The 20142-nt window shown below is 37.3% G+C and overlaps 3 protein-coding genes across 3 annotated transcripts; all 3 read left to right on the forward strand.

Annotated features, from left to right (window-relative positions):
• The first annotated feature begins 479 nt into the window (after positions 1-479).
• LOC129243773 (uncharacterized) lies at positions 480-4797 on the forward strand. Its single transcript, XM_054881070.1, has 8 exons — positions 480-1119; positions 1217-1376; positions 1451-1712; positions 1777-1915; positions 2000-2129; positions 2192-2863; positions 2916-4094; positions 4569-4797. The coding sequence occupies exons 1-8, from the start codon at positions 864-866 to the stop codon at positions 4759-4761; spliced, it is 2991 nt and encodes a 996-aa protein (XP_054737045.1). The 5' UTR covers positions 480-863; the 3' UTR covers positions 4762-4797.
• Positions 4798-12626: 7829 nt separating this feature from the next.
• Positions 12627-14239, forward strand: LOC129235623 (uncharacterized). The gene is made up of 3 exons (XM_054869553.1): positions 12627-13529; positions 13596-13767; positions 13857-14239. The coding sequence occupies exons 1-3, from the start codon at positions 12800-12802 to the stop codon at positions 14026-14028; spliced, it is 1074 nt and encodes a 357-aa protein (XP_054725528.1). The 5' UTR covers positions 12627-12799; the 3' UTR covers positions 14029-14239.
• Positions 14240-16061: 1822 nt separating this feature from the next.
• LOC129238940 (uncharacterized) lies at positions 16062-18339 on the forward strand. The gene is made up of 3 exons (XM_054874188.1): positions 16062-16284; positions 16353-16652; positions 17996-18339. The coding sequence occupies exons 1-3, from the start codon at positions 16062-16064 to the stop codon at positions 18337-18339; spliced, it is 867 nt and encodes a 288-aa protein (XP_054730163.1).
• Positions 18340-20142: the final 1803 nt, after the last annotated feature.

Raw genomic sequence — 20142 nt, forward strand, 5'->3', positions numbered from 1 at the left:
GTGGATGATGAATAGTTTGTGGAACTTTTCTAACTTTTGTATAAAGTTTGAGATTTGGGTTAACATGGTTTTTGTTAGACATGGAGCTATATTTTATGAAAATAATGAAAACTCACCAAAAAAAGGAGAATAGTCAAATCTGTTCAAATTTTGTTGAGGTTATATCGTTTTGTCGCAGGCTGTACTTGAATTTTCTTGGCCTTCATCGAATTATAAATTCCAATAACTAACCGCATTTGATTAACCACAGGCAGTAACTGTTCTTCCATTGATTGAACTGCATGATGCGTTATACCGTTGATTCGTTAAACGGATGTGCGTTTTGGTTTATTTTCCTATTGGGAAGACCAAGTCCATTTTTTTGTGGAGAAGTGTGATCGCACCATTGGTACTCGGCATTAAACTCGTATGAAAAAACTTTGGGCTTTATGTGCGCCGCAGAGTTTTATATCATTGGGTTTTCGATCATTATCATTTATTTCAAAATTGTTGAAAGAATTACAATTTAATTGTGTGAAAAATTATTTTTTAATCAGGAAGCTTTTCGATTTATTTACTTTATTAGATCCTTTTTGGAAAATTCGTCGAGAGTGAACGGGGAATACTTTTGAAAACCGTATTCGTTACATACAAATATACATATTCACATATATGTATATGAAATATAGGATTGTGGAATATCGCACATAAGCAGGGGACTACAAAAAAAAAAAATCCTAAAAACAACGGTGCTGAAAATACTCCATCAGTTCAATATATTAAGGTCAAAAGAATCAAATTTGCCAAATTTTACATAAATGACCTAAATTGTAGTGGGAGCCAAGAACTCTCGGCAACTCACACAACGGTTACCATCCACAATTATGGTTACAGGCTACATATTCGACATCATCGTAGTGCGCATAGACACGTCTGCAGAGAAATTTGATGATCCCAATCAATTTACCGTCGATGTAAATTTCAATAATGTCTCGCTTAGCATCACCGCCAGCCGTATCAATGTGGCCGAATTTCGTTCCGGACGCAGCTATGAATTCGATTCCTCTCCAGAAGAGCTGCGTGCCGACATGGATGCTAATCCTCTCAAAATGACTGTTAAATATGACAATGCAATTGTAGGTAGGCTATCTCCCGTTTGCTCGGCAATTAATGTTTGCTTGTGCATGCGAACGTAGGTGTGTGCGTAGGTATGTATACAACTTACTTGTTCTTGCAGGCTCCGGTGCTATGATATGGCCAGATTGCGTTCTTAATAAAATAGCCGATTCAGCTGGCGAAATCACACATGTCGACGAATGCGAGCTCATATTAAATGGGGATAAAGTTGGTGCTGTTGAGGTAATCGTGCGATTGCAGTGTAAATGTGAAGAAAATTGGTAAGTTAAGAATGGAATATTAAATCCCCTCAGAAATATTTTATTCGTCCTTTCGAAATGCAACCGTCGCGTAGTGACGACTTTGCGGCAGATCGCGATGATATTCGACATCACTTGGACAAGGTTATCAACCCGCACGATATTCTCTTCGTGGTCGGCGATACGAACAAAGATGACGAGTGTGCCAGCCTAATGCCCGGCTCTAATCAGTCGTGTGATGGAAATAGGTTTACCACAGCACTCGACTTGTCACGCTATCGCGCCATGAACGGACAGCTGGTTCCTACACCGGATGTTTTGAACACCTGCGGTAATACAGAATGTTGTGAGCTGAAGGTTTGTGCGAGTAAAATTTTGTGTTGTATAAAGCATATAATCTACTGAATTCATTCTCATTTAGAAAATGTCTCACGCTTATCAAAAGCTGATCGATTCCATATCAGCAGCAAATGATAAGCGCTCCTGTCGTGCATCAACTCATATGCGGGAGTGCCCCCATGAGAATAAATTCTCTTCGAGCAGTACTAGAGATAGTTCAGGTAGCAAATCAAATCTGTGGAATCACATTGCATTTTTAATTAGGAATCCAATGAATACTTAATTAAATAATTCTTGATCTCCAGATTGCAGATTTCCATGTTCCTGCTTTGCTAACCAACATACGGAAAATGGCGCCTTCGCCGGTGAAAAACTTATTAATATTTGTCCCCAGGGGGGAGTCAATACTAATCAAACGGTCATGCATACCCCGAGGTAGAATAGTGAGCTTTATGGAAATCTATTAATAGTTTGTTGATGTTTCTCTAATTTCTCAGGCACTGCCCCGTCTGCAAGGAGAACATTTCGTGGCTACCCAAACTTGCCTGCTGTCCAAAATGTGGTTATAAGCCAGTGCCGTATGTGGAAGAGAAGCCATATAATGAAAAAATGACCGCTGATCAAGTACTACAAGAGTATCTGGACAAGCACTCGAGTGGCACCGATCAGAAGTTAAGTGACTGCTGCCATGCTGAGAACGGTGAAGTGCCTTCTTCCCCGGACAAGAAAGAATGTCGGTGCACATGCAAGAATGGCAAGATATGCGCCCATTGCCGAATACGTAAGTTGTGTGAAGATATCTTCCAGCCCCCAAAACCGCCCGAGGACCTCGAACAAGATTGTGGAAAATGCGAGTCTGAGGAAATGTTCAACGTATGCAAGACGAGTAGCAAGGATTGTCGGCCATATCTAGCTCGCGTATTTTCGGAGCTCAGAGATTTATATGACATAAAGAAGGCCCAATATAAACCATTTAAGCAAGATGAAAGATGTGAAAAAGAATTGCAGGGATCAGGGGGAGTGCAAAGGAAGCACGATCAACGAGATATGAAAGCGGGGAAGCAAAAGCAAGATATCCAGGAAAGCGATAAAACACCCAGACAAAAGAAAAAAGGTCAGACAAAAACGGGGCCGAGTGTCACAGAACCCAGAAAAAAAGACAAAAAAGCGTAGGTTAACCAATTGTTAATCCATGCAGGTTGGTAATGAATTTTTTTGCAGCTATACTTATGGGGGCGATCGTTTCTTTCCCAAAGATGATCGTCACCAGAAATGTGTTAATGGATTCTCCATCGGTAAAAAGAATGTGCCACGTAATATGGGATGGTTGTGGAATTTGGATACTAGTGGCAAACGACGGGGTTGGAAGCCGGGAGCCATTCGCAAGCCCATCAAAGAGATAATGAGATTCTTTTTAAAAGACTACCCAGCCGATACGATACGTGTCTCGCAATACGCCTATCGCAATCAAGGCAAGGGTGATGGGAAGGAATCGGAGGAAGAGATGGTACAGCGACCCACATTGCACATCTGCAAAAAGAATGATGAGTATTTCATAACACTGCGCCCACTTAAGGACGCAGAGGCGCTGAAGGAGTGTGCTGATCCCTACCTCAACATGAAACCCATACAGTTTAAAATAACTAAAAACCCTTTAGTGGTAGAAATGAGCAAGTTGAAGCGTTGCCTTAAAGATATGGGATTTGCTAAGTGTACGTGCCATAAACCGGTAATTGAGTGTTTTTGTCGGAGTTTCTTGGATAAGAAGCGTCTAGAGTATCAGGTTAGCAAGGAATGCAGAAAGCGTCAAATACCCTGTTGTAATAGCACGTTGGTGCTCTCTGATACTACCGACTCAGATGTGGAATTTGATTTTGGTGTGACACCACCTGCAGGCGTCATCAAACCTGAACGACTCAAAAAACCCCATTTGGTAAATCATGGCACACAGTACGTAGAGAATGACTGGAATATACAGCCGAAGTATCCATTGCCACCCAACCGATTTATGAAGTCCTACAACTGCGCTACAGGAGCCCATTACGATTTCGGTGGTGGTGGAGGTGGTTGGGGCGCCTGGGGTGGAGGCCCCGGTGGAGGTTGGGGTCCCGGCGGAGGATGGGGTCCTGGCGGGGGTAGAGGTGGTAGGGGCGGTTGGGGTCCTGGCGGTGGTAGAGGTGGTGGAAGAGGTGGCTTCGGTCCTGGCGGTGGAAGAGGTGGCTTTGGTCCTGGCGGTGGTAGAGGAGGACGCGGAGGATTTGGTGGGGGACCAGGAGGTGGTCCTGGCGGTGCAATCGGGCCCGACGGCAAACCATTGCCCGGAGGTGGTGGTGTTGATATGATGAAGTATCTAAAACAAGGAAAAGGTGGACCTAGTGGCGGAATGTCTGCATATCAAGCGTAAGTGCTAGAAGCGTAATGCCCCTCTAGAAATGTGTTTAGTACACCCATAATTAACCGACCGTCTGCTAAACAATGCGAACAAACACAAAGTTATGCTCCGAACAGTTTTCGAATAGTAATTGAAGCAGATACTATTTCTGTATCAAGCTATTAAATAATTGAAACGTACCCGGACTTGTTGGACACACTAAATTTTAAGTGATTATTAATAGTATGCAAAATTAAAAATTTAGTTACTAAAGTTTTTTTGTCCAAATTCTATGTACTAAATTACTAACTACAAATTGAAGGTGAATTATTTCAATAAACATTCTAAGGCCTCGGCATAACGAAACGCGTTTGTCTTGAATTGAAGGTTATGGGACAATCACTGACTTCCACTATTCGAGAACTGGACACGGAATGAAAATCAACTCACTTCGGATCATTAACAATGCCTCTTAATTTTTGTTTATTTACCGTTATACATAGGAAACTTAAACGAGAGCATTTAACCGAAGTTCCTCCACCCTTACTCTGCATGATCGATCGGCGTAGAAAACCGGATCCATGTTGTTATCCATGCTATTGTCCATGTTATCCAAGTTATCCAAGTTATCCAAGTTATCCTCCATGTTATCCGTGCGGCGATTGTTGTTATCCGTGTCCAGAACGAATATGTTAAATAATTCATTCATAAATTCATAAAAGTATTAAAAAACTAAAATGTGAGTTTCATTGTTAAAGAGGGGCATCCAGCTGTTGAGAATTTGCTTCCTTGATTTAAATTTCCATTCTGATATCTTCACTTCTTTGCTATTCACATATGTATAAGTATATACAAGTATATACATATGAATACTGCCCTACACGGCAGCTGACTATCATATAAGTACTCAAATTATCATCATCGCTAATTACAAAAGTTCTTATTAAACTACACATTTTCGTTCTAGCCATGGGTAAGTTTTGATAGTTTCCTCTCGTCCTTTTTTTTACCAATAGCAAACTGAGAAATATCTATATCTGCTATGCTCTAAAAGGCAAGACAACTAATCATTTTTATTCTTATAATGTCATAACTGCTGGCAACTATAGTTTGTTTAATAAGTTTTGCGGTTCTGATTGAATTTTTATTTTTGGAAGGCTTAAAAGTGAAGAAAATTTATGATCGAATATTGAAAGTGTATAATGACTTTTCGCCATCAATTCATACAGTGGAAAGATGCTGATTTTAAACTAGTCGTACAAGCCTTGAAGACGATCCCCGTCAAGGACGTCCAAAAACAGCAACAACACAAGAAATCTACAGAAAATCGTATTGGAAAATCGTACGTGAAATGGATTTATGGTAGTAGAATCCCTAGTCATCTCATTGGCAGGTAAGCAATATTTTGACTGAAGTATTTGGGTTTCAGAAAGCTGTGCGCACAATCGGTGCCACATTCGCTAACAATGGAAAAAACACATTCGAATGCGACTTTCTCAGCAACATTCAGAATGTTTTCGAAAAGATAAAGCGGAATTTGTGCGTCGATTCGTCACTATGGATGAGACTTGGGCCTATCACCATAGTTCGTAATCAAAACAAAAGACTTAAGAGTAGTAAAACAATAAATTCTGAATATTATTGTAACATTTTAGACCAGCTGGATCAAAACATTCGTGAAAAGGACCCATTTTGCAAAAGAAAAAAATTATTTTCCATCAAGAAAATGCCCGTGTCACAAGAGCATTTTGGCAATGGCTAAAATCCATGAATTAAAGTTCGAATTGTTGGAGCACCCACCGTATTCACCAGATTTGGCCCCAAAAGAAATTGGCCTTATAAAATGCATGCGTGGAAAGCGTTTTTATCAAATGATGGGGTTAGAACAGCTGAGAAAGCGTATTTTGCAGCCCTTCAAGGTTCTCACTTCAGAGTTTGAATTCATAAAATGGAATCTTTTTGGAACAAGTGCATGGGTGTTCAGAGAGAATATATGAATAATAAAGTTTATTTCAGATTATAAAATTGTGTTTTTCTTATCGAACCGCAAACGTTATTAAACCACCTAGTATATGTATATACATTTTAAAGATTACTCGATGAGTTATATTCTTCCTAGCAGTCGAAAAGCAATTTTGAATCCGCAAGCACTTCTCAAATGCGCCGCAGTGTTATGTACATGACGCAATGCCTATTACGAGAGATTTCGACTTTAAAACCGTATATGGACAGTGTGTCACCGAGCCTTTTTGCCAACGGCTATATTATTAACGCTAAAATACGATTGTTTGCATACTATAATAATGACTAAATATCATGGCAACCGCTTTCTGCTCGCTTAGTGAAAAATTGGAAGCACTTGTTGCTTTATTCGAAAGTCGTTAAGTGGTTGGCGAATCAAAAGCAGCTAATGACTTACATATTCGTATGCAGAATTATGCAAAGCCAAGCAACTATTTCTGTTCACTCATGGAAGACGAATCTTATTTTCAAGCGTATGTATTTCTTAACTCAAATCTAGGGAATAAAAATATGGACTATAGATTATATATGCGAATAAAATGCTGTATGTTTGCGAAATCTCAGTTAATCGAAAATTTTGTATGAAAACTGTAGACAGCTTTTTCTTGTGATACAATTTCCATAGCCACCCCTTTCGCAACTGCTCATAGTCATTGCCACATTAAATCCTGCTCTAATTTAAAAATGTATTTTTTCTTAGTCATAGCCGATTTAAAGTCGGTTTTATCGCTTAAAACCAGGTCTAAAGTTAGAGTGACGAAAAACTGCTACTAAGGGTGGCAAAATAAACGAAATTTTAATTGCCTCTAAGTTTTGATTTTATTTATTTCTTTTTCTTTATTTAAGTCAATGGCAACAATCATACTGATTAGATTTACAGGGTAAAATAACAAAAACTTAAGAGCAAAATAGATGGTTTATTTGACAAATAATAAGACAGAATAAGTGATTTGAATAGAGGCCTGCCATCGTGAAACTAAGATCAAGACTTATAGGAACCTGATTAAGTTCTTCAAATACTAAGAGAGGCGAAATTTAGGTAATTAGATCTAAGAACTTCAACACAAAATGAATTATAAGAGAAAAATCCTCTATTAAGAACATTGAATCTTATTTGGCCGAGTAGATCTGAACAGCCAATGGTACCAAATATTATATCGTATTTTTATAAACATTAAGCTTTGAACAAGTCATCGGATCTCAAGTGAAAAAGAAATTGAGAGGTCCTTCGATATTATAAAGGATTGGGGATTATTAACCCTTTGAAGACAATTGTTGCTTATAAGCAATTTTTATCATAATCATCATCATTCTTGATCTCCGTTGCCAAGCATAGGGCCAGAGTAAATTTTTTAAAAACCTTTTATTATAACTGTTGCGAGTTATGTATATCAATATACTAATAATATACTTCGATCGGCCAGTTTTCTTTAAGATATATTAATTTTTTTTTAATTTTCTTCCGTAAACGCCAAAATTTGTGGAATGTTTCCTTTTGCGCGAAAACATCGAAATTTATTGAATTACTTATGTACATAAAATATATACGAGTACGTACATATGTAAAAAATTACAATCACATTTACTAAAATATCAAAGCGTAGTAGCACAACTGATAACAAATTGATAAGTTATGAAACAACTAAGCATCATCCCATATCACTTTGGATCACTTCCATACTTACAAATATTCCTAATTGCCTTGAAATACACTAAACGACAAGAGTTAGAGGAATATAAAGTGTGCCTGACAAGTATTGAGAGATAAGAGTGACATCATCGGGCTTATCAACCGCGCTGTTAGTTCTGCCTTTTCCAAAATGGATAAGAAGCAAAGCGAAGGGGTCTGGTGATAGACACAAAACGAAGCACCTCCTGCCATCAAACAACCAGTCGGCATGCTTGAGTATCGGCACCCACGTCAGTGCTGACAGTTATGCTTTCCATATTAAAGGAAACTTCGTTTATCTAGGAGCCAACCTTATCACTGATAACAACGCGAGTCTTGAAGTCCAACGGAAGATCTCTCTTCCCAACAAGTTTGGACTAAGTAGGCAATTGAGTAGCCCAGCGCTCGCTCGAGGAAGAAAACAAACACTTTATAAGGGCGGACATGATGCCCTATCGTATAGCGCAATAGTTTAGACGATGACAACATACGATGAGACGTCACTTGGAATGTTTGAAAGAAAGATTCTGCGGAAGATTTTTAGACATTTGCACGTTAGCAACGGCGAATATCGCAGGCGATGGAACGATGAGCTGTATGAACTTTAGGACGACATAGACATAGCGCAGCGAATAAAGATCCAGCGACTACGTTGGCTGGGTAATGTCGTCCGAATTGATACAAACGCTCCGGCTCTGAAAGTATTCGATGCGGTACCAGCTGGTGGTAGCAGTAGAAGAGAAATGCTTCCTTTACGTTGGAAAGAGTAGGCCGAGAAGGGCTTGTTTCACTTGGTGTGTCCAACTGGAGCCGGTTGAAACGATTGATTTTGAAGGATCCCCTTTAAAGATAACTTGCATTTATTGAATAAATTCGGCAGTTCAAACGGTGTCAGATCGTTCCTCGTGTTTGTTGCGTTGTGGAACAGATTCGGCATCGCCGCCAGATGCTTCCAATTCACGGCGAACCTTACGAACGAATGAATGGGCGCACTTCAGAAAATTAGAGTTTTCTAAATTGCATATACAACGATGATAATTGCATGTCTCTTCATTTCTCGAGTTATGTTGTAGTTCCCATGGCTTATCTGAAGAAGAGCAAAAAGAAAATAATAGTTTCGTGAAGTTATAGCCACATATATGCATGCCCTCAACTACCGTATGCACCCTGTATTTAGAGTCTTAAAATATGACTGAGGTGGTAAATCGTGGATGCAGAATATCAATTAATATACTTTCAGGATATCAATAGAATTAATGAAAAAACGTTCTCCAAAAAGTTTCTTTAAATTCGTGTAAAAAATGAAATATGCCAAATTGGCGAAAGGTTCTAAAATTCAATTTAGCTTTAATAAATATAATTATTGAATTTCTCACAGCCATTTTTTTTTTAATTTATAGCTTGTATTAGATTACCAAACTAAAGTAACGCAACAACCGGGAGGGCAAAAAGTTGCACTACGAGTAGATATATAAGACCTCTTCTATTCGCCACTTGACGAAAAATTTGCATGTGAAAGCAACAACAAAGTTATCGAGCAAGAGTCGCTGATAGTGAATATGATTGTACCTCATAAAACTATTATACATATCTCACTTTTTTCGCAAACAACTCTATTCCAGCGCTGCCAAGATATGTTCATTTATACCAGTTGCTTCATTTATTCACCACTCGCTAACGCTTGGCGGAAAGAGGAGACCTATTATTTGCAATGAACATATGTACATATGTATGTATTTGCATATGTACGCATATTAAAATTTCAAACTGTTACCAAAACTGATGCATTATTGAGCAAAATCTGGTGCAATTAAATTTAATATCTTTATTAGGAATTGCGAAATCATGGCCCGCACCAAAGCGTTCATGCTTACCTTAATTTTCTTGCACGTACATATTTAGTTAAAAAGTTTATGATGGTCAGACACTTTTGGAATAATAAATTTTAATGTTCCGCGGAGGTATCTTCCTGCTTCGTTGCCTTCCTATGTAGATATTGCTGGAACCAATTATGTATTGCATCTATTGGAAGGGCCGCTTGCGAATTGAACCAACTCTCAATATCTGTCGATCTTGATTTTTCCATGCCTAAAACAACTTTTACTAATACACCTGATTCTCTCTTTAGACGATAGATACGTTCCCAAAAAATTCGTGTAAAAAGAGAATTAGGTGAAAACAATCTGAAACATTATTTTTAGAGATCACTTAAGAATTTATTCTAACTTTGCCTCAGAGACTTTTCCTGAGGCTAATTTAAATGCTTCGTACTTGCGTCGAAAAATTTCACTCTATTTGCTCCATTAGATTCAAGAAAAATTCATAAAATATTAAAATCGCGTTAAAACAAAACAGTTCGTGTAAAAATGGACTTTTTTTCTTAACTGAAAAAGAAAGAATCTGGCCATTAATACAATGCTTGCAAACATTTCAGTTAATCACATCCAAGCATGGGAAAGCGTGTCACGCCGTATCACTGAGAAATTCACGTGCTTTTCCCACCTCTACTTCAAAACAATCAATTTTTCATTACGCTAGCAGGTAAACAACAATGCACACAAGTATATATGTAAGTATAGATGTATGTAATCGAAATATGGGATTTAAAAATTTCTTCACCCTTCACAAACGGATTTACGGGCAATGCAGCCGGCTGTTTTTTTTTTTTGTCTCCTTTTGTTTGTTTTTTTTTTGTTCTCCAAATTAATAAACGCATGAAGGCAATGAACATTACAATTTTTAAACTGAAAAAATCTCAATAGTGATTTTTATCTAGAAAACTAAGGAAGCTGCTGACTTCGCCAGTCTCAAAGAGTAAATATTTAGTTTGCGTTCAAAATCAGAAACTCTAAATTAAAATCGCTCAGTTGACTAAAAAGTTTTTAGTGCTTAATATGTAGAATTTCCCAGTTAAAATACCACAAATCCATGAATGTGCGCTATCGGTTGTACGCGATCTACGCACTTCAGTGGGCAAATATTTGTGAAGATAAATGTGTCGTATAAATCCATAATAACCGTTTCGAAAAGGATTTTTTTATGTATTTTTATTTACTTGTTTTTAGTTTTATTTTGAAAAGCCTACATAAATATTAGGTGAACTAAAGCAATCGCAGCGCTAGCAGCAGAGGCTTTCGGCTGTCGAAAAGGATTGTTACGAGCTGGATTGATTTTTGGAAGTCACACGTATTGAGGCAAACTGGATATACCATTCTATTCAATGCAAGGTATACAAGTAGCCTCACCTGGCATACGTAGTTATGAGTTTAGCTCATAGTTTTCATATCCAAGAAAGCGGCAGAGCGGAACCATGAACGTTCACAAATTTGTTCAAGAGAAAAGATTGATAAGTCACCTGAAAGTGTGAAGAATAATGCAAGTGAGAAATGAATACAAACAAAATAAATATTCATATGAAAATTGCAATTAATAAATGCTCAAGCACAGGACCATCAGCTGCTATAACAATAACAACAGCTGCCAGAGCCGCCGTCAGTTTTTAAGCTTGAATAAATACGGAGTTTTTACTTACTTAACTCGGGTTGATATTTCTGCGTAATTTCCGTTTAGTTAAGTTTCAGCTATTAATAGTATAAATAAAATAAAAAGCTATAACAAAAGCAGTTTTCGTACGAAATATAAGAATATATACAGGGTGGGCCACATAGCGTTTGCTTTTTGAAGCACCTATTTTTTTGAGAATGGTAACACAAATGGCATGTCAAATGTGTTTATAATTTATTTAAAGGTTTGACATTTACGAAATGGGACGCTATACGCTCGCTGAACAAAATTGGGAAATATTGAAATCCTAATTCCAGAGTGGTGAGTCTTCTTCTTCTTCCGCGGTTACAGTAAATGGCGAGCGTTACCGTGACGTGCTCAACGAGTTTTCCAAAAATTTAAGAGGATGACATGGACGACATTTGGTTTCCTCAGGACGGTGCAACTTGTCACACTGCCAAAGTTACACTCCAACTTTTGGCTACCGTTTTTGAAAACCGAATAATCAGACGAAATTCCGATATCAATTGACCGCCTCGGAGCTGAGATGTAAGCCCGTTGGACTATTTTGTGTGGGGAGCCGTTAAGGGCAAATGCTATGCGAACCATCCAGAGACGATTGATGCTTTAAAACACGAAATCGAAGTTGCCATTCATGTAATTGGAACCCAAACAATCGAAAATGTGCTTAAAAATTGGGTTGGTCGAATGGCCTACTGTAAAGCCAGTCGTGGCAGTCATTTGAACGATATTATTTTTCTTTCATTAATGACAATGTTCAATCTTCAAAATAAAAAAAAATGTTTGAAAAAATATTGATTGGTGTTTTTTTATAGCCGATTCAAAAAGCAAATTTTACATGGCCCACCCTATACTAATATAATAAAAATAAAGCTCTGAGGTTAACTACATTAAATTTTTAGTTTGAGTTAAAAGCAAAACTTTTATTCTTATTAGTTGAACCCGAGTTGAATGTCATAATTGCACATGAAATGGAATCGGAAAGGTTTTGGATAAAAAAATTATTGCAACTTGGAATAATTTTTTGAAACGGCTAGCGAAAACCCATAGTAAAATTTTGTAAGCTTTAATTCTATAGCACTTTTAACTCTCTACCGACCTCCCAAACTCAGTATTTCAAATGTTTGCAAGAAAAAGGATCAACTAAGAAAAAGGAGCCACCCACCGAGAAAATAATATATTTATTTTTCCCCAAGCTAATATTTAATATCTAAGCCATTAAAAGTATGTAGACCTTACCAATTTGCTTTTAGTCGTCAGACACTGCGCTGGTCGCTTTGTTGTGCTCGCAAAGCATGAAATTCTCCAAAATGTGTGTAGGTTTTATTGGCGTTTGTCACCTTTTTCATTGCGCCGTTATTATAATTTTATTTTTTTCAATTATCCGTATTGTGATTGCCACTGCCATCATTTAGCTGTCGTTGTTTGTTTTTACTATCGGTTCATATAAACATTGACAAGTTGAATGCGAACGCGTTCAGATCGCAACCAATCGTTTCCGAGGCAACAACAGAGAAAATGCGCACTAACTTCGGTGGTATTCAGTGGTGGAAATGCCTTCGTGGATGGTTGTGGTTATCCGCCCGCGCTAGCTGTTTTGCAGTGATGTTGTTGTTCCTGTGTCTTTTTCCATGCAGCCTTGTTTTGTGTAAAAGTGCAAACGATAATAATTATAATCACCTGAACTTTAACCGCAACATCTACGATAACTCAACGGTTACTGGTGGCAGTAGAGCAGCTAGTGAAGACAGTAGTGTAATTCATTCCTTTCGGTTTCGCGATTTCGAGCCACGTACTTTGAGCGAGTACACATGGCCTGCGACGGAAAGAAGTCCAGCAGAAGCATCCGAGGGGAAGGTGATGAATAATGAGGAAAATTTTAGTAAACTCAAGGAAGATGCGTCGGAAAAACGCAGGGCGCGTGGTATACATTTCGAAGCCGATGGGAAAGACCTTTCCATCAATTTGGAGTTCATTGTACCTCTCTTGCGGCTGCCCGTCTCACGTAGCTTGCAATTAACCCAGTCGGCGTTTCGAAAATTGGCCGATTTGAACTCGGGTACCCTGCTACTAGGCGGTGGCATTGCAGTTGTCGGTGCCTTTATTGCGGCAGTACTGAAAACAGTTACCACACCTACATTCTACGGATATGGCTATAAAAAAGCCACGCGTGCAGCAGATTTTATGGATACCTTCAATTTTGTCAATCATGCTCCGCTGGACGATGAAGGTGTTACGACAAAAACTAGTAGGGATTCACCAAAGAGTCGGAATTGAAAATTTCTATTTTAATCTTAATATTTAACATTTTTAGCCAGTAAAGCGCAGGAAGTATTAAATGTTTTGGAACGAAATCTGCATGCTAACAATATAAATATAAGCGCTTGCGCACAGCGAGCAATCTGCAATTACGTACAGCGATCCACAGCGGGCGTGCATGGAGGGCGGGGATCTCCCACTGAGCGCATTGTCGATGGACTCGTCAAGTAAGTTGTACTAAGTGCCAGCAACTATCAAATTTATGTTGTACGTATGTATGTACACACATTTAATATAAAATTATTTTCGATTTTAGCTTGGATCTGCTAAAAGCCTATCTGAATGGCACCGCACTGAAGAATGCTATAGATTTGGGGCGTACGAAGGACGCGGCCACTTGCGAGGCCATTTATCGAAATTGCAGATGGTCGAAAATGCAAAATACAGCATGGAAAATAGCTACGGACGTTTTTAACCAGCTACTTTGAGAGATGGTTTAGTTAATTGTATTTTACTATTCAGAATAAGAGGTGTGTTCCAATAATTATTACAATACTATGTACTTTTTAAACTATTTTTATGTACAAATTGTTTTTATACTTTTATAACTAGTATATGTATGTATATAAGTGCCAAAAATAAGTTTTTTATAAATTGATTGCAATACTAAAGAAAAATTAGTGACTCGCCACCTATTAATATTGTTGTTTTATTGCTTTAATAAATCATTTCGCCTGAGAAAAATGATTCATATTTAACTTCTTTCGACTACACTCTAAAACACAAAAAGCTAATATGGGTGAACTGATGGGCTTTGAATATTATTTGTACAAACCATAGATAAAGAATTCAATTAATCTCTTGAATTTTCATAGTCATAATCCAAAAAACAAAAAATGTTATAAATAAGCAGAAATTGCCACAACTCTTCCTATCTGCCGTGTAAAAAATTCGTGGCAATATAAATTGCCAGTATCTGATGCAATAAAAATGTTGAAATCTTCGAAGCCGAGTTGTTGTTGTTCCTCTAGAGTTTTTTATCTTTTTTATATGGAGATATTTAAGATTTTGTATTTGAATAATTTGAAAAATATGGATATAGTACTTGTAAAAGTTCAAATCAAAATTAGGAATAACAGTCAGTTTCGCAACTATTCATCACTACTTGATGCCAAGCGTGCACATTTTGGCGTACTGTATGAAAAGTACCTGTCGCCAGTGAGTATATCAAGTACTATGTTAAATAATACATGGACTGAAAAGCCCCGGGCCTAACACATTGATGGCACCAGTTTTATTGCATTCACCTCTTTTTCAGTTACTACTAACCGTAAAAAGATAGCTGTTAGAATTCATTAGTTCGTGAGTTATTGTGCTAAGAGTGCCGCTACTTTTATTATTTTCAAAACAATGGATCAAAAAGAATTTCCTGTTTTAATTTTAGACTGCCCTAAAGACCTACGGATGTATGGGTCAAGTTACTTAACCGAAAAACTCACGCATGATTGGGCCACATATCAACACTACTACAAATTAAATAATCCCCTAAATCGATTTTCCCATCTGACTCCCCTTGCAGAGGTATCAGAACTTTTGTGCTCCTACGAATTGGGCATTCAATTCCCACTCATAGTCATTCACTAAATGGAGCCTTGAAGCCGCCATGCTCATACTGCAATAGACCAGATTTATCAGTACAACATCTCCTGGACGAATGTCCTGTGGTCGTAGAGACTCCGATGATGCACATCGCAGTGGACGTCCGAATGAGGCGGGATCCCTTGAAAACATAAAAAAAATCCACAAAATCGTTTTGAATGATGGAAAAGTGACGTTGCATGAGTTAGCTGGCATCGTAAAGATATCAAAAGAACTTGTTGGCTCATGCAATATAGTATTTGGCTATGAGAAAGCTCTGTTCAAAGTGCTTATTCAAACTTTTTAGCCTCCACCACCTCAAAAAGAACTTATTCCAAAAAACTTTAAAGCAATGCACGTCAAGTTTCCATTTATTTATGCATATGGCCTTGATGCCAAATGCTCTAAATTTTAGTACCCTCGTTGAAAACTGGAGCTCTTGTGCGAGTAGTACTTCATGCAAATTACGTGCTTATGTACATACATACATATGTGGAGCAAATGTTACGTCACGCCGCACATGAAAAAAAAAGAAATAGGAATAATTGCATAAAAGTTATCTCACCTTTTCGAACGGCAGTTGCTTCATGCGCCTCAAGCACGCGTACAAATGCATCTACAGATTATATTTGATTACATGAGCATAGTGGTGTCACTTCAGGCCCCAAAATTACTCTGCCCAATTAATATACAATTCAGTGGAGCAACAGAGCATATCAGAGTGTGAAATGATTTCGGAATGGCAGAAAAGTAACTACAACTATAAGTCGCATGCATAAAATGGTACTATTTAGAAAAGTTTCTTTTAAAAGTGCATGGACCGCATCGTAGAGCAGGTCGAAAACGCAAAAGTTCGGAGTGTAAAACAAAAGCAAAAACTAAAATGAAATTCTTAGTCAGTGCATTTAGCAATGCCCTGTTACTTGCACTTTTGTCGTTGGCTGATTGTACAATTGCCACCTCCAAGAGTATTTCACCGTCAGAGCAGAGTGGGCGTACCAAATTTTTTTCATTTCGTCCTGTAGGCAATGATGTGGCAGTGGGTCTGGACTTTGAGCTACCTTTTATGCAAGTGCCAATGAAGCATTATAAGGATAAACACGGAAATTATCCGGTACGCACAACAAAATTTAATACTGTACCCAATCGGTAGCATATAAAAATTATTCACTACAGGCATTGGTGAATATCAACACGGCGTCGTTGTTAACCGGTGGTCTGCTGGCCGCTGGCGGTACGATTGTGGGACATCTTATACGCTCACTGAATTTATTCCAAGTACAATCGAAGGAAGAGGGAGATGAGAACGAAGAGGCGAAAGGTGGCAATGAAGAGAGGGAAAGCAAAACCTTTACTGGGAAAAACAAGGAAACAGAAGGCAGAGAAAAACGATCGGAGGACTATTTATACAATGCCAAACATATATTCGATCACTTCAAATTAGTGTACAAAAATCAAACTGGCGAGAGAGTGGGTAAGATGATTTTTCATGAATATATACTACATGTCTATAAGTATAGAATCGAAGTAGTACTCGTATAAAAGCGTAATACCAAATTCCCAAATCGCGCTTAAAGTAAAATGGATACGCAACTCTGAACAAAATAATAGCAAACATGTGTGAAAAGATAAATTTTGATAGTGATTGAAAAGTGCAGTAGTCGGCATATAACAACAAAAACAATTCCTTAAAGAAATAGTTTATTATATAGCTATAAAAATAAGAGTTCAAATATTAATATTTCGTTGAGTGGACCTTTTTCGCGAATATTGCTGCGCAATCCACCAAACGCCTTCACTTCTCCGCAGGAATGGGCTTCCACGTTCTTCACAGAGTCCTCCAGAGCTCTTTGATATTTGTGGGATTCTCTTTGCCGGCAGTGTCTTTGATATCTGCCCAAAGATTTTCAAGGGGATTAGGGTCAGGTGACTGAACCGGCTAGCCCATCACCTAAATACAATTTGAAACAAACCAATTTCTTTCAATTTACTGGTATGCTTGGAGTCATTGTGTTGCACATACACCGATTTCAGAAGCATCTTTCCCTCCGTATGATGGACTCCATTATATCCAGGTACATCTTGGCATCCGTGTTTCTTTATCCAATATACCGGTGGCGAGGCAGCCCCATTCGTTGATTTTGACGCCTCCGTGCTCCACTGTCCCGCTGACATATTTAAGGTTAACATCAGTAATTTTGGCCCTCGTAAAAGATGTATGCGCTCCGGCGAGAATGTGCCTAAAGCATGTTTGGCCTAGAATAAGGCAGGTTATGACAAACCTTCATGTTAATAAACCATTGTGAATTAAATGTAAAAGATGTGATTATTTATTTATTTATTTTTTTGCATCATATAGCTAAAATTTCATGTTGTGAAACTAAATAAGTGAAAATTTTATTGTTTATATATATCTTTTAAAAGCTCAGACAGACAGACAAATATTATAAAATTTAAATAACCTTTAATTATTGGTTGCCTTACACTCACCGGATTAAGAAAATCTATATCACTTAATGTCATAGCACAAAGATATTTTACTATTCGGATGCATGCATTTTCGGCCTGTCTGTCGTGTTTGACAATTATGCTGACGATAGTAATTAGTTCAAGGTAAAAAGGATATACAAATTGTAAAATAAAGCTAAAATGCAAAAAAAAACAAATAAAGAAATACCATTACCAGTTATGAGGTCACCTACTCCTGAGTCTATGCGGGTTCAGCTAAAGAGATAACTGGAACATTGTTTTAAAAGAAGTTCGACAACTTTGAGTGAAATGCAAATAAATTTCACTTCTCTTTCTTCCCGCACGCAGAGACCACATTGCCCAACCTGTTTGCTCACATCGAGGAGAATTTCTTGGACAACGAAATCGACATAGGAGCTTGCGTGCAAAAGTCAATTTGTTTGATGCTACAGAAATCTACCAAAAATGTGCATCAAGGAAAAGCGACAAACTGGCAGAAAATCGTTGACGGAATCAGCAGCTTCGCATGGCTTATGGATGTGCTAGTGCCCTACGAGGAACTAAGGAGAGCCATAAAGGCTGGCAAACTGAAAACCAGTACCAGTTGTGCGCTGGCATATCCCACATGTCAATGGTCAAACCCAGAAACACAGTTAGTTGATCTGTTTGGAACTTATGTAAACTTTGTTTAAGGGTGACTTATTTATATAAAAATATTATTACATTTTTTAATCGCTTTTTATACTTACTTTGTTTGATTCCTTTACGAAATAAATTGATTTTTTTTTTTGTTACAATTTACGATTCAATCAAAATTTATTTAGCGTACAGTAAAATCATAACTATGTATAAATGTGACGTTTGCCAAAACAGAATTAATAAAAAGTGAAAGTACATTTTAAAAACAAAAGGAGCAATTTGCCTTATGTATATGTGTGCATGTGTAAATATACTCGTATAAATGTACGTAATGGCGCTTTTAGCCTTCGATAGGTGTTTGGCCGAGAACAAAAAAATAAAGTGAAAAAAAAATTTCCACCGAGTGTGCCTTAAATGACAAGTCCAAACTACAGTTAAATCTAGAAAGAATATTTATATATACTATTTGTTGTTTTTCTTTTTTTTTTTTTTTGTTTTCTAACTTTTTTAGTTTCCTTTCCTTGTGTCAACTTTTTTTACAGAAACCTAAAGTATGGCACCTTTTGCCGGAAGAAATGCAAAGGTAAAAAGAAAATGTCCATAATATTGTGTTGCAATTTTTAGTAGTAATTATTAAAATGACTGTGTGTTTAATTTCTTGCAGCAAACTTTCCGGTTTTCAAATGTAACTTTATTTTTAATTAAAAATTAAGGTTTGTTAACGTCATCAACTACAAACAGAGGAGCCATATGAAACATGTTATTTTTGTAATTCTCAGTAAGTATTTGAAAAGATTTTTGATACGGTTTTTTCTTATGTAAATATAATTGGCGCTTGCACCCTTTATTGGGTGTTTGGCCGAGCTCTTCCTCCAATTTGTGGTGTGCATCTCAATGTTTTTCCACAAAAGGAGGGACCTACAGTTTCTAACCGACTCCGAACGGCAAATGATTTTTTATGAGGAGCTTTTTCATGCCAGAAATACACTCGGAGGTTTGCCACTGTCTACCGAGGGGCGACCGCTGTTAGAAAAAAATTTTTCTGTCATTTGATGTTTCATGCACTGCCGAATGGTAGTCGCGCACCAACCCATGCGACTGCGGCGATCGCCTACTTTCTACTTAGCAACCCTAATCGATAAAAAATATCTTAATTAAACTCAAATTAAATTGGAAGAAAAGCTTTTGAAATAATGTGAAAAGCAAGTGCACATTCGTACAAGTTTTTTGAAATTTAATTGAATGTAAATTGTAAATTTTTTATAACTTTTACTCGTATGTACTAAAAAACAAATAGAACTTCCCAAGAAATCGCTCCATTATTTTTTGTAATTTTTATAAAATAAGAGCACTGAAAAGTAAATATCTTTTCCAATAAAGCCATTTATAAAAGTTGGATGAAATTTTAATTTTTGTTCCGCTTATTGCCCTCTCCTGCTCTTGACATAACTCAACTCTGCGGGTCTATTGTGTGGTGAGTATATTTTCATTTGTTTATATTCATGCAAAGACTCTCACTGCGCCCAGATGCTCTGAGAAATTATAGATTCGTATTGATGAAAAACTCGTAATTTTTTAAAACCATGTCTGAGTTGTTTGCTGTGTAAAACAACCACATTCGCGTTTCTTTAAATGTAAATCTTAAACATTTTTATATGTATGTATATAATTATTTGCTGTTTTGTTTTTGTTTAATTTTCTCTTATTCATAACTACAGCTAAGCCTTAACGTGTATAGAATTTTTTTTTTCATCATAGTTCTTGGTATTTACTCTCTGCTGTTTTAAGGGATTTTTTAATTTTTTACGAACTTTATCATTAACAAAATTAACTGTTCGGGAGATAAAGTGAAATTG

This window comes from Anastrepha obliqua, chromosome 1, assembly GCF_027943255.1.
Source record: "Anastrepha obliqua isolate idAnaObli1 chromosome 1, idAnaObli1_1.0, whole genome shotgun sequence".
Lineage (NCBI taxonomy): Eukaryota > Metazoa > Arthropoda > Insecta > Diptera > Tephritidae > Anastrepha > Anastrepha obliqua.

What these genes read in the sequence shown, in the direction of transcription:
- LOC129235623 (XM_054869553.1), top strand. Translation starts at nt 12,800, where the DNA reads ATGCGCACTAACTTCGGTGGTATTCAGTGGTGGAAATGCCTTCGTGGA. An exon ending in AGGTGTTACGACAAAAACTA is followed by an intron (nt 13,530 to 13,595) that starts GTAGGGATTCAC and finishes TAACATTTTTAG; the next exon opens with CCAGTAAAGCGCAGGAAGTA. An exon ending in ATTGTCGATGGACTCGTCAA is followed by an intron (nt 13,768 to 13,856) that starts GTAAGTTGTACT and finishes TTTCGATTTTAG; the next exon opens with CTTGGATCTGCTAAAAGCCT.
- LOC129238940 (XM_054874188.1), top strand. Translation starts at nt 16,062, where the DNA reads ATGAAATTCTTAGTCAGTGCATTTAGCAATGCCCTGTTACTTGCACTT. An exon ending in TTATAAGGATAAACACGGAA is followed by an intron (nt 16,285 to 16,352) that starts ATTATCCGGTAC and finishes ATTATTCACTAC; the next exon opens with AGGCATTGGTGAATATCAAC. An exon ending in TCAAACTGGCGAGAGAGTGG is followed by an intron (nt 16,653 to 17,995) that starts GTAAGATGATTT and finishes TCCCGCACGCAG; the next exon opens with AGACCACATTGCCCAACCTG.
- LOC129243773 (XM_054881070.1), top strand. Translation starts at nt 864, where the DNA reads ATGGTTACAGGCTACATATTCGACATCATCGTAGTGCGCATAGACACG. An exon ending in ACGGTCATGCATACCCCGAG is followed by an intron (nt 2,130 to 2,191) that starts GTAGAATAGTGA and finishes CTAATTTCTCAG; the next exon opens with GCACTGCCCCGTCTGCAAGG. An exon ending in AGAAAAAAAGACAAAAAAGC is followed by an intron (nt 2,864 to 2,915) that starts GTAGGTTAACCA and finishes ATTTTTTTGCAG; the next exon opens with CTATACTTATGGGGGCGATC.